An 18,096-nucleotide genomic window follows, 5' to 3' on the forward strand; every position below is an offset into this window, starting at 1 on the left:
AAAAAGAACCCGAATGACACGAGAATATCATTGACAGATATAGAAATGGAAGCTTTAAGGAAGTGAAGGGAGTGGTGGTGCTGCACAAGCTATATGGAAAAAAGTGACATCATGAGTAAGCACTTGCAATTGTGAACTAAAGCAAAACAACAGCAACAACCCTCCCAACCTTGCAAGGTACAGAGCAGTGTGCCCTAGTTTCTTACTTCTGGGATAATGTCTGTTGTATCCATTTTTAGAATTTTAATAATTCCATAATCTGTTATTATTTTGAACAATTTCTTCACTCGTTTATGGGCAGGGTGGAAAAAAAAGAAATCTAGCACAGTAACATGCTTTTATTTTACCACGATGCATATACAGAAAGACAAATATCCCAATGGTACATTTCCAGTTTGAAAGAGCAATCTCACAAGTATTTATGATATTTAGGAAAAGAGACACATCATTTACCAAGTTGTTACCAGGGTAAGTTACCAAGAAAGACAATCAAGTCAAACATTTTTTGTAGGTTATTTTTCCATGAAGACAACAATTTCCAGTCTTCAGAATCTGACAAAACCAAGTTACTCAAATTATATTTCTAAGAATACATTTTTAACAGAAACAAGAAGTTGAAACTCATATTAAGTCTCTATATATTACAGGAAAATAAAATTGTTATTTTTCCAAATGTTCCCAATTGAAAGCAAAAAGAAAGCCTGTACAGCTCAGTTTTCCCATTAAGCAGAAACAGAAAATGTTATTTTACTAAACACTAGTGAAAAAAAAAACCATAGTACTAATCTTCCACGTAAACGAAAACAACAGAAAATGAAACAACAAAATGAAAAGAACAGAAAGCACCCAAAGTTGCTTTGTTTCTTTAAAGTATTCTTCTCTAAGCAACACATTTAACACTCAATTCTCCCAAGGAAATCCTGAGAAAAAGTATTCCTCCTCCCATTACCACTGATAGAAAAAAGAACCTTTTCCTTGAAGGCTCTGCCAAGCCAGTCTTAATCTTAGGCCCAATTTTTATCTTGCTCATTTTCACCTGTTGTCGTCTGCTGTTTCCCCCGCTTAGAGCACCCATCAAAAGCTCTAGTTCTTCCATGACTATGAACTAGATATCACTTCATTTCATCTAGATCCATCTCCTTTTAAACCCTCTAGGTGTCGCTAAAGGGAGTGGAGGATGGGGAAGAATGCAGAGGGAAATAAGGCTCTAGCAGTCTTTTACAGGACAACCTGTCCCTGGAAATCATGAAGAGCTAAAGCTAAATTAAACCAGAAGGCCTACTTTTGAGCTATCATTTTTTTTTTCTTTAAGAGACAAGAGGCAGACAGGGAGAAAGTGTACTACCACCCTGGCACTTAACCATGTTCAGGGCAAGGAGAAGAGGCACAAAGAGGTATACCTAGGTTTTGTGTGAATTTACTAGTTGAGGCTGAGAAAGCCTGGTACTTGGAATGGACACCATCCTTACTCTTGCCATAAGAATAAAGTCTTAACTTGTCACCTTAACTACTTGCCTGACAGTCGGGTTCTGGATCATGAAGGGAGAGGAGAGAGGGGGTGAGGAATCAAGGATGTCTTTTGGGAAAGGAATGGAAGGGTCTTGTGTGCTGGCAGGAAATCTGGGTCCATCACCAGCTCTAGGGATTCTTGTTTAAAAGAAACGAGACCACAGTGGGGCTGACAGTGATCTGCAAGGTATTCATCCAGTAGGTAGTAGCCCAAGGTGGGTGGGCATAGCCAGTAGTAAGCAGTAGGTGACTAGAGGTACAAGAAGAGCCACAGTCTCACATAAATCGGACCAACTGGCCCACTGCTGCTCTCTTGATATCATTAATGCCCCACAATTGTCTGCCTATACTGCAGAGCAAAATGGGTAGAATGGGCTCCTAGGCAAAGTTAGAATTCCAGGTGGAAAGAGTCAAAAAGCCCTAGGAACAAACAGGGTCCATGCAGTGCAGATAAAGGCAGTGCAATTTACAGCATCATTTGCTTGGCTTAGGAGTGATGTGAATCATGACCATGCAGCATGTGACAGTAATGCAGAATAGCAGGAAGGCCATGTGGAAATGGAGGAGCAAGGTCTTGAAAGTCTCAATCTCGAGGTTGAGAAAACTGTCCAGAGGAAGAGGTTGTAAAAATGTCAGGGGGAAAAAAGAAAAAAAAAGAAAAAAAAAGGTAGAAGGCATACCCATTTCTTGTTATCCAAGCACAAGTCCAGCAAGGGGTAGTAGGGACCTTGTGCAGTAATTCCAAAGGCAGAGATTAACCAGACTGGAATCCAAAGGGCCTGGGGATCTCTACAGGCTCTCTTATTGGGCGACGTCTGGCTCTACGGACTCCTTCACGCAACAGGTAATACTGCAGTGGATTGGGCCACAAGTCCTCTTTGATAATTTCAGCAATCTTGTCAGACTCTGGAAGGCTATGGTCTGAAAACCAGGTGAAGAAATTGCAGACGACATCTTGGTTCCTGCGAATGAAGGACTGGGGTTCATGGCCCCGGCGCCATATGATTGGAGTGGAAAGAGACACCACTCGGCCAGAGGCTCTGACCTCATATTCTTTGACAATAAGCTTGTTTCTGAAGTAGGGGTTTCTTCGAAAGAAGAACTTGAACTTGCAGCCAGTTCTGGGGTGTCTGAGCTCCTTCACCTCCAAATTGGTTATGTATCTTAACATCTCGGCATCTTGGCCCCTAATCATGGGGGACAACTGGGGGTGGTTCCGAAAGGCAGTCACCCAGAAGCCCGGGATATTCTGAATGATGTAGTTCCTCCTCTCCAGGTAGTGGCGACGCATGCGCCCAAATTTCTGCTCCAGTTGTTGAAAGGCTCTGTCAGCCTGAGCATTCACAGTGTCCAGTTCCAGCTGGATGGCTTCCAGGGGGTTCATGCGAAGATCCATATTCAAGGGTCGGAGCCCCGCTTCCTCCTTCACCTCCTCTACCACTCTATTTTCCTCCATCATTTCTATTTCTTCCCCTACTTGCTTCTCTATCTCCATCTTCTGCTCCACCACCTCCTCCTCCTTCACTCCTTCCTTCTCCACCGTGTCCTCTTCCTTCACTCCCTTCTTCACCGCTTCATCCACTGCTACCGAGAAAACGGTGCACTTTTCTGTCTCCACTTCACTGGCCTTCACCTCTTCCAACACCTCAGACCCCGACCTCTCTGCAACACAGGTTCCTGGGGGCTTCTCCCCACCTGGGCCGCCCGGCTCTCCACTCCGACAGCCATTTTTCAAGCTGTGGTCCGTTGCCACGGACACAGACCCAGCTTCCAGGCCTTCCGTTAGAGGCGGGGCCTCCGCCCGACCGGCTTCGGTCTCTACGAAACCTCGATCCCCACCGCCTCGGATCTGGGGAGTTTGGCCACAGCCCGCGGAGGCGTGGAAGGCTTCCTCTGGAAGCTGAGGCGGTGGGAGCGCGACAGTCTCCAAGCTTCCCTCACCCGGCTCCGCCATCACCTGTGACGCCTCGGTTGCCTCACGGAGCTTCAGACACTGGTGCGGGTCGGGGTCTCCTGGGGTACGGCCGAGAGTCGTGAGACTGCGGGTTTGCGGAAGAGGGGACGTCTCAGCTCCATCCTGGCCGCTCATGTTAGCAGCAGCCTGACCAACAACAGATTAACGGCTGTTTTGCTCACAGACAACGCCCCCTCCTAAGCCGGCGGCTCGCGCCACCCACCCTGAAGTCCCGCGAGAGCCTCTGCGAGGGTGACGTCAGGGCCGTGGATCTCGCCAGAACGCGAGAACTGGCTGCTTGCTCCGCCTCTGCTTGCCGTCCCAGCTTGTTGCCTTTAATTTTACTTGTATGGATTTAGGAGGGTGAAGCAGTAATTTGACTTATGTGCATAAATGTATTTCGGACTCAGAGACTGAAGGCAGTGAGGGCACTCCAGGCATCTGGAAACTGCCTGCAGCATGTAAGCTGGGGTACTGGTAGCGATCACAGCACTACACTGTTGTCTGAAAACATGACGTTTTACCGCGTCTGCAGATGTATTTTTTAGACAGGAAGATAGATCTCTTCACTGTTACCCCATAGTGGGCAGAAACAAAAATCTTTTTATTTTTAAACTGAGATGAATAGCAATTTGTTTCTCTTTTCTCCAGTAGAAATGACATGAAAGTATCAACTCCAACCTCTAACATTAGTGGGAGAAAACTACTCAGCGTTTTACCACCAAAGTGATGCATAGTATTCCTTGGTAGTTCTAAATTTATAATATGCATCAAAGAAGAGTCTGTGATACATAATGTCTGCAGGAATTAAGCCAGGGTCAATTAGCTGTCTCTTGCTCCATGACCCCTCACTGCAGAAAATTAGAAAAGCTGTTTTCAGCCCCATAAACTATTAATCTGTTAACGAATTTAGTTCCGCAAAAGGCCCTAATGAAGTATGTATTCATGGCAGTCAGTTCATAGACTTGATTTAAGAGGGATGTCAGTGTCTCTAGTTTTTAGTTTGTTGACTTGTGAGGAAAATGTGTTAGAGAGCTACAAGGCTTCAGAGAAATACCAGTGGGGGACTACCCACCAACATTTTTATAAAGAAAAGCTCATTAAAATGGATAATCAAGATGGTCTTGAAGTAGAAAACAAACTTGCAGAATGCCTGTGTGCAGTTAGTTGACTCAAGGTGTAAAGAAGGCAAACATTTTTTCCTTGTTGCTTTGCCTAATAATAGCCCCCAAAGATGTTCACTTCCTAATCTTCAGAACCTATGGATATGTTATCTTATGTGGCAAAAAGGACTTTGCAGATATGATTAGGTTGAGGATCTGCAGATGGGATGATTACACTGAATTATCCAGGTGGGTGCCATGGAATTACAAGAGTCCTCATAAAAAGGAGTTAGGAGTATCAGTCTGAGAATATGTGACAATCAAAGCAGAAGTGAGAAAAAAAGAAAGAGATGTGAAGATGCTCTGCTGCTGGCTTTGAAGATGGCAGAAGGAACCAGGATCCAAGGAATAAAGGCAGCGTCCAGAAGCTGGAAAGGTAAGGAAATAGATTCTCCTGTAGAGCCTTCAAAGGAATGCAGCACTGCCAATATCTTGATGATGTCTCACCTCCAGAACTATGCAAAAATTAATTTGTGTGGTTTTCAGCTATTAAGTCTGTGGTAATATGTTACTAAAGCAATATGAAATGAATACTCCTTGGATTGAGGTTTGGTTGCATCTCTGTGTGTGTCCTGTTTTTCCTAGCAGCAGCTCCTTCAACCTTGCCCATCGCTTCCTCTGAGGTCCTGCCTCCTGCCCAACAGCTGTGATGTATCATATCCTGAGCCTCTTTTTGGTTATTGAGACCAGAATTAGGCAACACCCAGAAAGAAAACTAAAGCTAAAACCTACCACAAAAGGTATTTGAGAAGACTGTGAACTCCAAGGACAGTCAGAGTTTTGTTTACTACTGTTTAACTAGTGCCTAGCACACTGCCTTGCACAGTGTTACACTACTAGAATGTTGAATAGAGGAACAAATGGACAGAATACAGTTTCTCCAGCCTAAGTGGAAATTTTTTTTTAATGTTCATCTATTTATTTTTGTGAGAGAGTGAGTGCACGAGCAGGGGAGAGGGACAAAGAGACAGAGAGAGAACCCTAAGCAGGCTCCACGTTGTCCACGAAGAGCCCTACATGGGGCTCCATTTCACTACTGTGAGATCATAACCTGAGCTGAAATCAAAAGTTAAGATGCTTAACTGACTGAGCCACACTGGCACCCCCTAAAGTGAAAACTTATACTAAGTGAAAACTTCTATTTTTAAGCAGAAGACTATTGCCAGGCTTTCACCAGTACTAGATGTGCTTTATTTGTCAAAGGCACTGTTATGATTTCTGCAAGTGTATTTAATTAGTGCTCTGATAATGTTAGGAAAGCCTTCAATCAGAGATGGTGCATGTAATGTAATAAGGATTCTAGTGAGTGTAATTTCTCCAGATAGTGTTGAGACACTGTGGAGGAACCTTTCCTTCTCTTACTGTTAGTACATCTGGAAAAGCCATAGTATGGGATATTTGATTGAAAATATACAGAAAGTGAGGAAAAACTTAAATTTCTTTTACTTGTCTGAAAGTCACAGTACGGAAATGATTGTGATGATCATTATAGAAGATGGAGAGTCCAGGTTATGATCACTTTTGAATAAGAGAAGGTCTAGTGAGAAACAAGGATTAAGAGGGAAAAGCAGATTTATGTATTTTGTGCCACTTTTGTTTTTTTAGAAAGAATCTTTACACAGAAGAAGGAACTCTTTATGATTTCAGTCTGCATCAAGCCTCATGTGCTTGATGCTTACTATTTGCTACAGAATATTGTACTTGATATATTAATAATATTACTTGTGGCTCTTACTTGTGGAAGTTTTTCCTTATCTTTTTGAATCTACAGTCTCAAAAAGACTATGTATCTCTTTTACAAGACAGAGTTATCTTGCTAACTGAAATATTCTCTTTTTAGGCAGATACTGTTCATTCTCTAAGACCCCATCACAAACCTATCTTGCTTTAGAATGTGCCAGGCATTTTACGTGCGTTAAATTGTCAAATTTTATAAAAGAGGAAACAATAACTCTGAGAGGTTAACTAACTTAACCAAGGTCATGCATAAAAACTGCTACATTTCCCCTCACTTCTCCTAAGGGCAACTTTCCTGTACATGGACTCATTAATCTTCCTGCTCTGAATTCCTAAAAATGTTTTATGAGCTGTGTGAGTTCTCCTTGATTGCCCTGGCTTCACATTTCTTCCATTGTAAGAAATATATTTTCACATTTCTGTAATCAGAATGGGTCATAAGCACTGTGAGCCAGGTGTCATTCATGACATGTTAACTGTCATTGCCTGAGCACGTGAGAACTTGGTTGTTGTTACTGATTTCATTTTGGACAACTTTCAAAACCATCTGAAGAAGGGTTACAGCCACTGGTTGTTGTTTGAAAACTTTCCATCAGTATCTTTGGAAGGCTCAAAAAAGTGCCAACATCAAAACCTAATAACTGGTGTCTGTGGCTTTAAAGAAAATCCTAGATATAAGAGTTGAGCACTCCTTTAAGAAATATAGCATCATCAACATAGTTGAGAGAAGAGAGAATAATATTGTTTGGAAAAACACGGATACTGACAATTCTGAGTCAAAAACTGTTGCAGAAAGCTTTCTGAATATGAAGACATTTTAGAAATATCTGAACAGTTTATTTTGTTTTTGTTTTTTCTTTTATATATATATCCAAGTGTGATGTTTGATTATGTCTAAATAAGTCTAAAAGAGCTTTTAGGTGCTCCTGGCTGGCTCAGTTGGTAGAGCAACTGAGTCTTGATCTCAGGGTCATGACTTCAAGCCCCACATTGGGTGTGGAGATCACTTAAATAAATAAAACTTAAAAAAAAGAGCTTTTTAAAGATAAAGTAAAAATTATGTATAACTGCATTGTGTCATAATTTTAGCAGCAGTAGTTTTTTTCTGTCTTTTCTTCATGATATTTAAGTAATACTGTGTTTTATAATTTATAATGTCTTGAGTTAGATGAAATGCCATAGTTTACTTCCTGGAAAATCCATTGCACAGTAAAATAGTGCAAACATATTTTGTTTTTGCATGTAAAATGATGTTAAACTGAAGGCTTACATAAGTAAATATAGGTAGTTTTCCCTCTCTGAAGTGGGACAATTTTTTTATTGTTGAGGATTGTAGGTATATAGCATTCCTGACCCTACCTAATGGAAGTCAATAACATTCTTTTTAATAACCAAAATCCACCTGCACAGATTTCTAAGGCATGCCAAAGGAAGGTACATCTACTTAGAATCTGTTACTTAGTGGTTATGGAATTACCATTGATTTTTCACTAGAGGGAGCAACTGGTCTTTAAGAAAATGACATGTCTTTGGAATTTTCTTTCACTATAAATGAAATACTCTTGTAATTTAAATTGAATTGAAATTTTTACTCCTATTAAGCTGTAATTGTGGCAAAGTAGTTTTCTCATATGGGGCTTAGATTTGTTATGATGGCTTCCAATAATCAAATCAAGCCTAAATATCTCAAATGACCCCGCCTACTCCCAACAAGGTCTCTACCTCTGTAGACTAGAGTCATGGACCTGGTTTCAAGTTCCAGCTAGGCCACTCACTAGCTGTTTAACCCAGACAAGTCGCTTCTACTCTCTGAGCCAGTTTCCTCATATGTTGGAGACTATAATACACACTATACCAGCCTCTTATGAAGATGAAATAAGATATGTGTAAAATGTTTAGCACTGTTAGCTGTCAATGAATAAAAGCTGATAGTATTATTTGTAATGTTTTATACTAAAACTTACATATATGAAAATTAAACTATTGTGCAAGTTACAGTCAGGCACTAAATTCATTTATAAAGCAGTTGTGTTTAGGATTCAGACAAGAAAGACATCCGTGTGTATTAGAGTGGTCAATAAAAGCTTCATCCAGGAAACGACACTTGTTTTGTGTCCTACTATATGTAATAATGGAACAACATGAAAAAGAAGTCGGGATGAGGGTATAGTGATCACACTTGTTTACTGTTCCAGCTATTTCAACATACATTCTAGACCTGCACTGTCCATTACAGCCACATATGGCTATTTGAATTTAAATTAATTAAAATTAAAAATTCAGTTCATCAGTCTGATGAACTAACCACATTGTAAGAGCTCAGTAGCAACATCTGGCTAGTAGCCACTCTGTTGGACCATGCATGGCAGAAAGTTCTATTAGACAACACTAACATATGAGACATACAGAATCTTGGAGGCTTGTTAGAACTAAAATGCCATACCACAGAGATTGCAGGCCTATATTTTATAAAGGCCTTAAGGGTAAAAGAAAATTGATTATTAAAATTCATGTATTCAGTTAGCATTTTTTGGAGCAAAAATTGTGTGCATTTATAATGGGAGTTAGTATTTTCACTAGAAGTATTTATCTGCTGGCTCATGTGATATCAAAAAGACAATCTAAATATTATGTTACTTCACTATAAAACTTACTGATTAAAATTATTTACAAAAGTGAGCCATTACTTCAGAGAGAAGAATGAAGCTAAATCAAATGCAGGAAGCATTAGTTAAGTAACTTGTGTAATTAGGTTAGTCATTTAAAACAATTTTTTTTTTTAACGTTTATTTTTCAGAGACAGAGAGAGACAGATCATGAGCAGGGGAGGGGAGAGAGAGACACACAGAATCCAAAGCAGGCTCCAGGTTCTGTGCTGTCTGAGCTGTCAGCACAGAGCCTGACACAGGGCTTGAACCCACGACCATGAGATCATGATCTGAGCCAAAGTCTGACGCTTAACCAACTGAGCCGTCCAGGCACCCCTATGTTAGTCATTTAAATAACCAATAAAATGTATGCTTGGTGGGACAAACCCCTACTGTACTTTTAGTAAAGTGAAAAAATTTATAAATGAAAATAACAAATGTGAAACAATTAATGAAAATAATTTCATAGACTTTTACATCACTGTGAGTCATAGTGATTGTTTAGTACAATACCAAAAGTGGACAATCAAGCCATTTAATGTCCATTTAATTTTATATTTGGAAGCATCTCAAAATCCTAAGGTTAAGAAATCTCATCCAAGGGAAAATATTTCTGTGCATTTTATAGATAGTATGAAGTTTAGATAAATAGTTAAATCCTTTAAATATTGTTCCCATGAATTTGTGTTGCCCTATTCATTAGAACTCTGGAGTTCATATGTAATCTTACAAAAATATTAGTAATTTTGTTTTTGGTACAGTCCCAAGGTCAAAAACATTTTTACAATAGTCAGACTCTCATGATAAAAACAAAAACAAAAACCAGCCCTCTTGTTTTAAAACAGGTTTCATCTAAGTCATTTACCACTTTCCACATAAAAATTAATTCAATGTGAAAAATTCATATTATAGTATCTAACTTGATATTTGATTGTTATAACACTTCATCTGTTAGGCTGAGAACTCTGATTTGTGACTTCCTTGGCTCTAATACTATATTACAATTTCCTTTGGTTTGGAAGCAAGCTATTCTATGCATGTCTGTTTTTAAAATGTGAAAAGTTGATTTGGAAAGAGACCATGATTCATTCATTTGGCCATTAATAGAAATTTTCTCATCCCCTCTATGACATAGGTAGAATTCACCTTATTATACAGATGAGGGAATCTCAGAGAGGTCAAGTGACTTGCTGAAAGTTACATAGCTAGTAATTAATGGAGTGTGGATATAAACCCAATTTGCCTAACTTCAAAGCTCTCTCTACTATGCCATGTTGCCTTTTGATTTCTTGAAATCTTTGACAGTAACCAGGGAACTCAAGGACTCCTGATAACTTCTTTTTCCAGGGTTTGTGTATTCAGTAGCACCCAGAGGATTCTTATGCAACGTTGGCTACCTTGATTGAATGATTCCACATTGAAGGCTAACTTATACAGCCGTGGGAACTTCAGTATATTAATCTAAACAGAACTTATGGCTTTTAGGAGACAAGTGCCCTCAGTGGAAGCATTTATTAAATGTGAGACAGATTTAAGAAAAAATACCTCCTACTACCGCTAATATTTCTAACTTAACAGCATTTCCAGATTCTTACACTTGGGGTTCAGAGATTTCAGTTGCTGATGAATGAACTCAAGGATAAAAGAGCTCTAGCCAATAAATATTTCACTAGATTTTACTGTTCTATACTCAGGAGGAAATTTTGAAAATAAAAAGTTTGTTATCATGAAATACATTAAGTCCAATTTGGAAATATTTGTTTCTAACTCATCCTAAGAAGAGAGAGGAAATCTGCATCCTTCCCATTTAACATATCATCTACCCATATTGGAAACTTCCCTGATTTAAAAAACAGAAGGATCATCTTAACTGCTTACTTCTCTCCGGAAGAGAGAAAATTTTCACAGTTCAACCCCAGTGAAATTGCTGATTAAATGCTGATGAAACACCCTGAGCAAAGACCCAGATGGCAAGCAGGAGCCCAGACAGCTTGAGGAATGGCTAAAAGAACAATTAGTGGGCGGTGATGGTTAGATAAAATCGAATCTGATGTCTAAGGGCCTTATGTGTGTGAAAGAGTTATTATTTTAGGTGTTTAATATGTAATTATATATGCATTTTAAAATCCTATATTAGAGGATATTGGAGGTATTAAAATGGGACTGACATGGTTGTGTCAGAAAATGACATTAATTGATTGCAATATGAAAAATGGCTTGAAGGTTGTATGAATAAAGACTAGGAAATTAGTTTTGAGTGTTGTAATAATTCAAGCAAAGGTTGATGAAAGTATCTTTAGAAATGTGGTATTGACAGAACAGAATGTTTCAGAGAAGTATTTATTGAAATACTAGTTATGAATATTGGAGAAGAGTTGAGGAAGATTGATTTGTTTCAGTCTGGACAACAGGGATGGGTGGAAATGTGAGTGAGCTATGGAATATAGGAAAAAGATCAGGTTACAGTCTGGTTATTATGGGAGGGAAGAGATCATAAGTTCAATTATAGGCAAGGAGAGTTTCTTTTTGTTTTTTCTTAATTTTTTTTTTTTTTTTTTTTAAGAGAGGGAGAAAGAGAACAATGAGCAGGGGAGAGAGGCAGAGGTAGAAAGAGAGAGAGAGAATCTTAAGCAGACTTCACCCTCAGCATGGAGCCTGACACAGGGCTCCATGATGACCCTCGGATCAAGAGTCAGATGCTCAACCTACTGAGCCACCCAGGCGTCCCAAGGAGAGTTTCATTGTGAATCTGGGGCAGCCCATTAGAAATACTGGAAAATAAATTTGGGCCTTTGTAGATCAGGAGAAGAGTAGGGTTGTTCTGTAAAAGATATATGCAAATAACCTGCAAAGGCCAAAGGAACCAGCAGACCAAAGAAAAAGGCTGACAATCCAGCTTGACAGGATGTGGTTTGTTAAAGGGACATATGGATAGAAGCATGTCTTGGGCTGCTACAAGACGAGAAGATCTCCACAATCCCACCTCCCTTGAGACCTGCTTTTATAGCCCTGGAGCCTGGGAGTACAGATTGAGGGACTACTCAAGAGGAGAACAGTTTAGAATAGTCATATCTCCAGGGCAGATGAGGAATGTTCTGCTGTGACAGTATAATTAAGGGTGTGACCGAACAAAAGAAGGGAGAGGGGAGTGTGCTCAAGAAGGTTTCCAGTAACAGAAAGGTCATCATGGCAAATTTGTCCACGATGGCATTAGTCTCATTGACACAAGGGTCTACAGATAGATTTGGAAGTCATTAAGGTGTAGGTGATAGTTGAAGCTATCATAGTGGATGAGTACCCAGAAAGACAGAAGAGAAGAAAGGAGACCCAAGAGTAGAAATCTGTGGAACACTGACATGAGAGAGACAGGTGAAGTGGGACAAACAGAGGAATTGAAAAGTAGCCATTAGTGATAGTGATTAGGGAAGGAGTTAACAGTAGGCAGGGATAGGTAAAGGACCTTTGGGGAGGCTGATTGTGCCTATGATGGCTCCACCTGGCCACCCCCTAGGCTTCAATTCAAGGCTCATGAAGAGGCCCTTGGCCATCCTACTCCTTGAGGAGTCCACCCAACACCCCCCTCCCCCCCCCACAGCTGCAAATGCAGGTGTGAAGCTATTGCTGCAGATGGGTTTTGGAAAAAAAAGGGTAAACCCATTCCAGAACCTGCCCATTCTAGGCGCCATAAATAGAGTCTCATAAACTATTATTCAGTTCCTGATAAGTTCCCAGTAGGTCAGGAACAGAAATCCTTGGTGGCAACCCAGTTGGGACCCCTCTCACTCTGGGGAGCTTTGTACTTTCACTCAATAAACTCTGTCACTTTGCTCACTCTCTGCTGTCCCTGAGATTTCATTCTTCGACTCTGTGAAGCAAGGACCAGCGTCTCTCCCACCCACCTGTAACAACAGAAGAACCAGAAGAGTGTTGTCCCAGAAGGCAAGGGAGGCATGGACTTCAGGACCCTAGGGTTCAGGGGATGCAGCCGTATCAAGTGAGACAAAGACTGGGAAGAAAAGTTCCTGAATTGGGTAGCTGTGTGGGCATGGTGTCTTTAGTGAGAGCAGTTTCAGAAGAGTAGAAGGAGAGATGGTTCCAGAGTTGAAGAATGAATGAGAAATGAAGAAAGTATAAATAGCATAAGCAAGTTCTTTCATAATTGGCAGTTCAGAAAGGGAGACTGACTAGAGGATATATTCAGGGAGATGTTGAGTTGAAGGAAGAAAGTTTGTAAGGAGAAGTGGGGTTGAAGGAAGTCCCCTATTTACTGGGATAAATATGTGTGCCCAGCAAAACTGGTCTCCAGGGTATTGGAGATGGGAAAGAGGAAGAAGGCTTTAACTTTTTGTTGACTACAATTTTAGAGAGCTGTTTACATTAAAATGAATTTTACACTTTAAGAAAAATTTTTTTAGGGGCGCCTGGGTGGCTCAGTCAGCTAAGCTTCTAACTTCAGGTCAGGTTATGATCTCGCAGTTCACAAGTTCGAGGCCTGTGTGGGGCTCTGTGCTGACAGCTCAGAGCCTAGAGCCTGCTTCAGATTCTGTGTCTCCCTCTTTCTCTGCCCCTCCCCCGCTTGTGCTCCACCTGTCTCTTTAAAAAAATATTTCTTTTTAAGCTTATTAATTTAGTTTGAGAGACAGAACAGGAGCAAGGGAGGGGCAGAGAGAGAGAGAGAGAGAGAGACCCACGAGCCATGAGATCATGATCTGAGCCAAGATCTAGAGTTGGACACTCACCAACTGAGCCACCCAGACGCCGCTGACTTTTACACTTTGAATTTAAAATATTTTTTTAAACAAACATTAAAGAAAACCCTCTCATACAATGATGAAACAATTGGACTTTACTTGGTCAAATACAGAGTTTAGTATTCACTCAAAAGAAGAAAACAATACAAACTAACACATTTGCTTTGAAAAATTTTGGATTGGTATTCAAAAGTTGAAGCAAAAACATTTGCTCAAAATGTGATATTGAGTTCAAGGTGATTAAGACTTTTTTTTTTCCCCCTGAAGTCTCTGTGGTAAGCCCAATATTAGGTTAAAGAATTATTTAAAACACCTGAAATGCAATCAAACTTAATTTATTGAGGTGAAGTTCTGTATTGTGGAGTATTGCTTTAAAAATTGAGCTTCTAGCTCAATTGACCTTGGGGATTTATTTCTATTTCTGTTATGAAAGTATATTTTTAAAATCTGTGTTAGTCAGTGTTCTTCAGGGAAACAATAGGAGGTAGATATAGATGTAGATATACATATGGAGATTTATTTTGATGAATTGCTTCATGTGATTATGGAAGCTGAGAAGTCCCATGATCTACTCTATCTACAAACTAGAGACTTGGGAAAGCCAGTGGTGTACTTTAGTCTGAATCTGAAGGCCTGAGACCCACGGAGCAGATAGTGTAAATCCCAGTCCCCAAGCTGGAGAAAATGTGAGATGTCCCAGTTCACTCAGTGAGGCAGGAAAAAGGGGTGAATTCCTTCTTTCTCTGCTGATTGTGGATTGGATAAAGCCTACCTACCTGGGGGAGGCAATCTATTCAATCTATTGAGTTCATCATTCAAATGCTAATCTCTTCTGGAAAACCCGTCCCAGACATACCCAGAATGTTTAATCTGGACACCAGAGTCAAGTTGACACTTAAAATTAAAGGTCATAAGGGGCGCCTGGGTGGCTCAGTCAGTTGAACATCTGACTTCAGCTCAGCTCATGATCTCATGGTTCACGAGTTTGAGCCCTGCATCACGCTCTGTGTGGACACCTTGGTGCCTGCAGCCTACTTCAGATTCTGTGTCTCCCTCTTTCTCTGTCCTCCCCTACTCACGCTCTGTCTCTCTCTCTCAAAAATAAACACTAAAAAAAATTTAAAGGTCATAATATGCAAGTTAGTATTAGTGAATAGTTAATAAATATGTATACTTTTTATAAAAAGTTATTTTATATGTAAGGCTTAGATGCAGGGTTGCTGGAATTAGTAAAAACAGCTAGCTTTTATGTTAAAAATAGTTTACTTATTAGAATTTCATTGGAGATAACATGCTTTTAAAATAGAAAGGATCCTATATTCATATATTTAAGTAATTTTGGGGTCTAGATGTATGTATAGAAGAGTCAAGGAAAATGGGAAAGCCCTATTAGGGAACTTAGAAAGCTTGAGGGTACAATGACTCTTGAAAGGGAGAGTAGATGAGAGAGGAATTTGTAAAAAGAGTTAAGTCTGAGAAAAGCCCTGCAAGATGATACCTGAGTCCTGGGGTCAAAGGTGTCACATAAAATGACACATAAGGTGTCAGAACCTCAGTCCAGTCTCTTCATCTAGCTGCTGTCCCATCTTGACTCCAGAAGGGAGAACAGAGGGAAAAAGAGGAGACATGGACATAACAAGTGTCTCCTCCAATCCCTCCCCCCGCCCCATCTCCATTACCAATTATCACTGCAGAGCAAAATAACATGCAGAACATACCCTCTTAGAACCCTGAGGTATGTCGAAATGAGTAGAATATTCATCAACCACTGAGAGGGCATTACCTGTATTGAGTATGGTAAGAGTTGAGGATTCCAGGATAGATGCCATTCTTGCCTTCAGAGATTGCCCAGCAGGATGGATGATGATTTGGACATAAATCATTACACTGCAGCTTGAAAATAGGAATGTTAGGCATATTTTACCAAGTATAATCTGAACACTGAGCATAGGAATAAAGACCCAGCAAGTGTCTGAGTTTGGAAAGAGCTTCCTAAAAGAAGGAGACTTGAGCTGGGAAGAAAGGTGTGAGTGTAGAGGATGTGGGCAAGATGGGAGACAGGCTGGGGAACAACCCAGGCAAAGGCAGACAGGAAGGAGGAAGCCTGCCTGTGTAACAAGTGTAGACAAAATGGGGTAGCTGGTGGGGAGCAGGGGGAAGGGAACGGAAGGAAGAAGGCTGGAATGTGGGTTGGGCTGTATTTGAAGGACTTTGAGACTGTAGAGTATTGTGTTCTGTTATCAGTGTCCTATTGAACTCTGATGGTGTGCGTTTATTTTTTTCTATTTTTAAAGTTTGCCGACTTCATTCCAAGTTATTAATTGGGTCTTTATAAGATGAGATGTGATACAATATCTAAATTAGTCAACAATAGGACAGAAAAACAGGAACCACAATATAGCAAATAAAAAATAACAGCCTTAATTTAAAGATTTAGATAAAGTAGAGCTGTCTAGGTTTTCAAAGAGCAATGATTTACTTCCTGGAAGTTGGTTAATGTGGTTTTTGATACTGTTAGTTTTAGCTATTGTTTAACACAATGGCTAAGACCTGGAAGAGAATAATTTTAATCCAAAAGCTATAAATACATTTACTTAAGGGGAAAAAGAAAATTGCAAGTTGTCATTTTATTTCCATTCTAAAAATAGCTGGAACATTATCCTTTGAAACCTCGTTGAAAGTAGAACTTCCTTAATTGGGACGCCACTGATGAAAAAATTTTTCATAATCTCATGAATTTTGCTTTTGCTTAGCAAACCATTTCTTCATGGCTTTTGTAAACCAATAATAAACATGGTGTATTGAAGTTACATTTACAGTATTCAAGACAGATAAGCTCTTCCATTCAATCTCATCCATCTTGGAAACTTTTTTTTTTTTTTTTTTTTTTTTAGTAAAAAATATTTCTGAAATTCCTAGGTACTGGGAATATAGCTTTGAACAAGACATACACATCACTGCCCTTTAGGAGTTTACATTCTAGTGTTCAGAGAGAGACAATAAATTTGAAAACATATAAAACGATATTTTGAGGGACCAATAATTGCTCTAAGAAAGTCAGTGAAAAGAATGACAGGGCCTAAGGTAATAAATAAGAAAGGGCCTTTGTGTGGAGGTGATATTTGAGTTACACCTGAATTGTGGGAAGGTGATCCACTGGGAAAAGCATTGTAAACAGAGGAACCAAAGAGCAAAGACTGAGACAAGTCTCATCAACAAAAAGAAGAGTAGATAGCTAAGTAGTGAACAAGCTTTACTTAGGAGGTAAGATCAGAGAGATGGGGGAGTCAGACCATGTGAGGCTTTGGAGGCTATGAGGAAGCTAGATTCTAGCTGGTCTGAGTTTTTGCTAGGGTGGGGGTGACATAATTGGATTTATGCTTTGGAAAAGGCATTTGGGCTATTTTGTAGGGGTTTGGGTGGGGAGGAAGAGTGGAGGCAAGGAAACCAATGAGGAAGCTGCCGCAGTGGTGGTTTGGACTAGGGTTGTCACTGCAGAAATTGTGAGAAGTGGTAAGACTCAGGAAATGATTTGAATAGATGAATTAGAACTGTTTGGGCTCTGCCCATATCCCTTTGGCATTCACTGCTTCAGTTCATGGTGAAGGTTTTCTACTTCCTGGCTAGAATGCTAGGGAGCTGGAGGATAAGCATCCCAACTTCCTCACCTTTGCAGTGGAGAACAACCCTGATGTATGTCCTACACCATCTTCTCAAAGGCCCCAATTGGATCTGTCCATTATCAGTAACCTTGTCCATTATCAGCAATCCAGCTGTCCTTATCAGTAACCTGCTCATCATCATCCACTATCTTCCTCCCTTCCTTCTCTTTCCCGGTCCCTACAAATACCTCTTGGAATCACCCCCTAAATAAAGTGCACTCCAATCCCTGTCCCAGGGTCAGTTTCTCTGGGAACTCAATTTAAGACAATAAGTTTGGTAGAGGCATCTGGGTAGCTCAGTAGGGTAAGCGACCAACTTTGGCTCAGATCACAATCTCATGGTTTGTGAGTTTGAGCCCCCTGTCGGTTCTATACTGACAGCTCGGAGCCTGCTTCAGATTCTGTGTCTCCCTTTCTCTCTGCCACTCCCCATGCGTGCCCTGTGTCTGTCTGTCTCTCTCAAAAATAGAGAAAACATTTAAAAAAGTTCGAAGACACTAATTTTAGTGAATTATAAATAATTAATTACTGTGAGCCATAGGACCTTTAATAGGTAATCTTTTTAGGATTTTTTTTGTTTTGTTACATATACAGCCAGACTGCATTTCCACCTCAAGTGTGTTTTCCCATCTTCTTTCAAAGTCCTACTTGTGAATCTTCTTAGAGTAAATT

At 40.1% G+C, this 18,096-nt stretch overlaps 1 protein-coding gene across 1 annotated transcript; it reads right to left on the minus strand.

Annotated features, from left to right (window-relative positions):
- Positions 1 to 323: 323 nt before the first annotated feature.
- On the minus strand, positions 324 to 3,677 carry TSPYL1 (TSPY like 1). The gene has a single exon (XM_007078703.3). It carries the CDS (start codon positions 3,596 to 3,598, stop codon positions 2,264 to 2,266), a length of 1,335 nt encoding a protein of 444 aa, XP_007078765.1. The 5' UTR covers positions 3,599 to 3,677; the 3' UTR covers positions 324 to 2,263.
- Positions 3,678 to 18,096: the final 14,419 nt, after the last annotated feature.

The sequence above is a fragment of the Panthera tigris genome, chromosome B2 (genome assembly GCF_018350195.1).
Source record: "Panthera tigris isolate Pti1 chromosome B2, P.tigris_Pti1_mat1.1, whole genome shotgun sequence".
Lineage (NCBI taxonomy): Eukaryota > Metazoa > Chordata > Mammalia > Carnivora > Felidae > Panthera > Panthera tigris.

Bases quoted from the DNA above. Each gene is read 5' to 3' on its own strand.
- TSPYL1 (XM_007078703.3), bottom strand. From the start codon at position 3,598: ATGAGCGGCCAGGATGGAGCTGAGACGTCCCCTCTTCCGCAAACCCGC.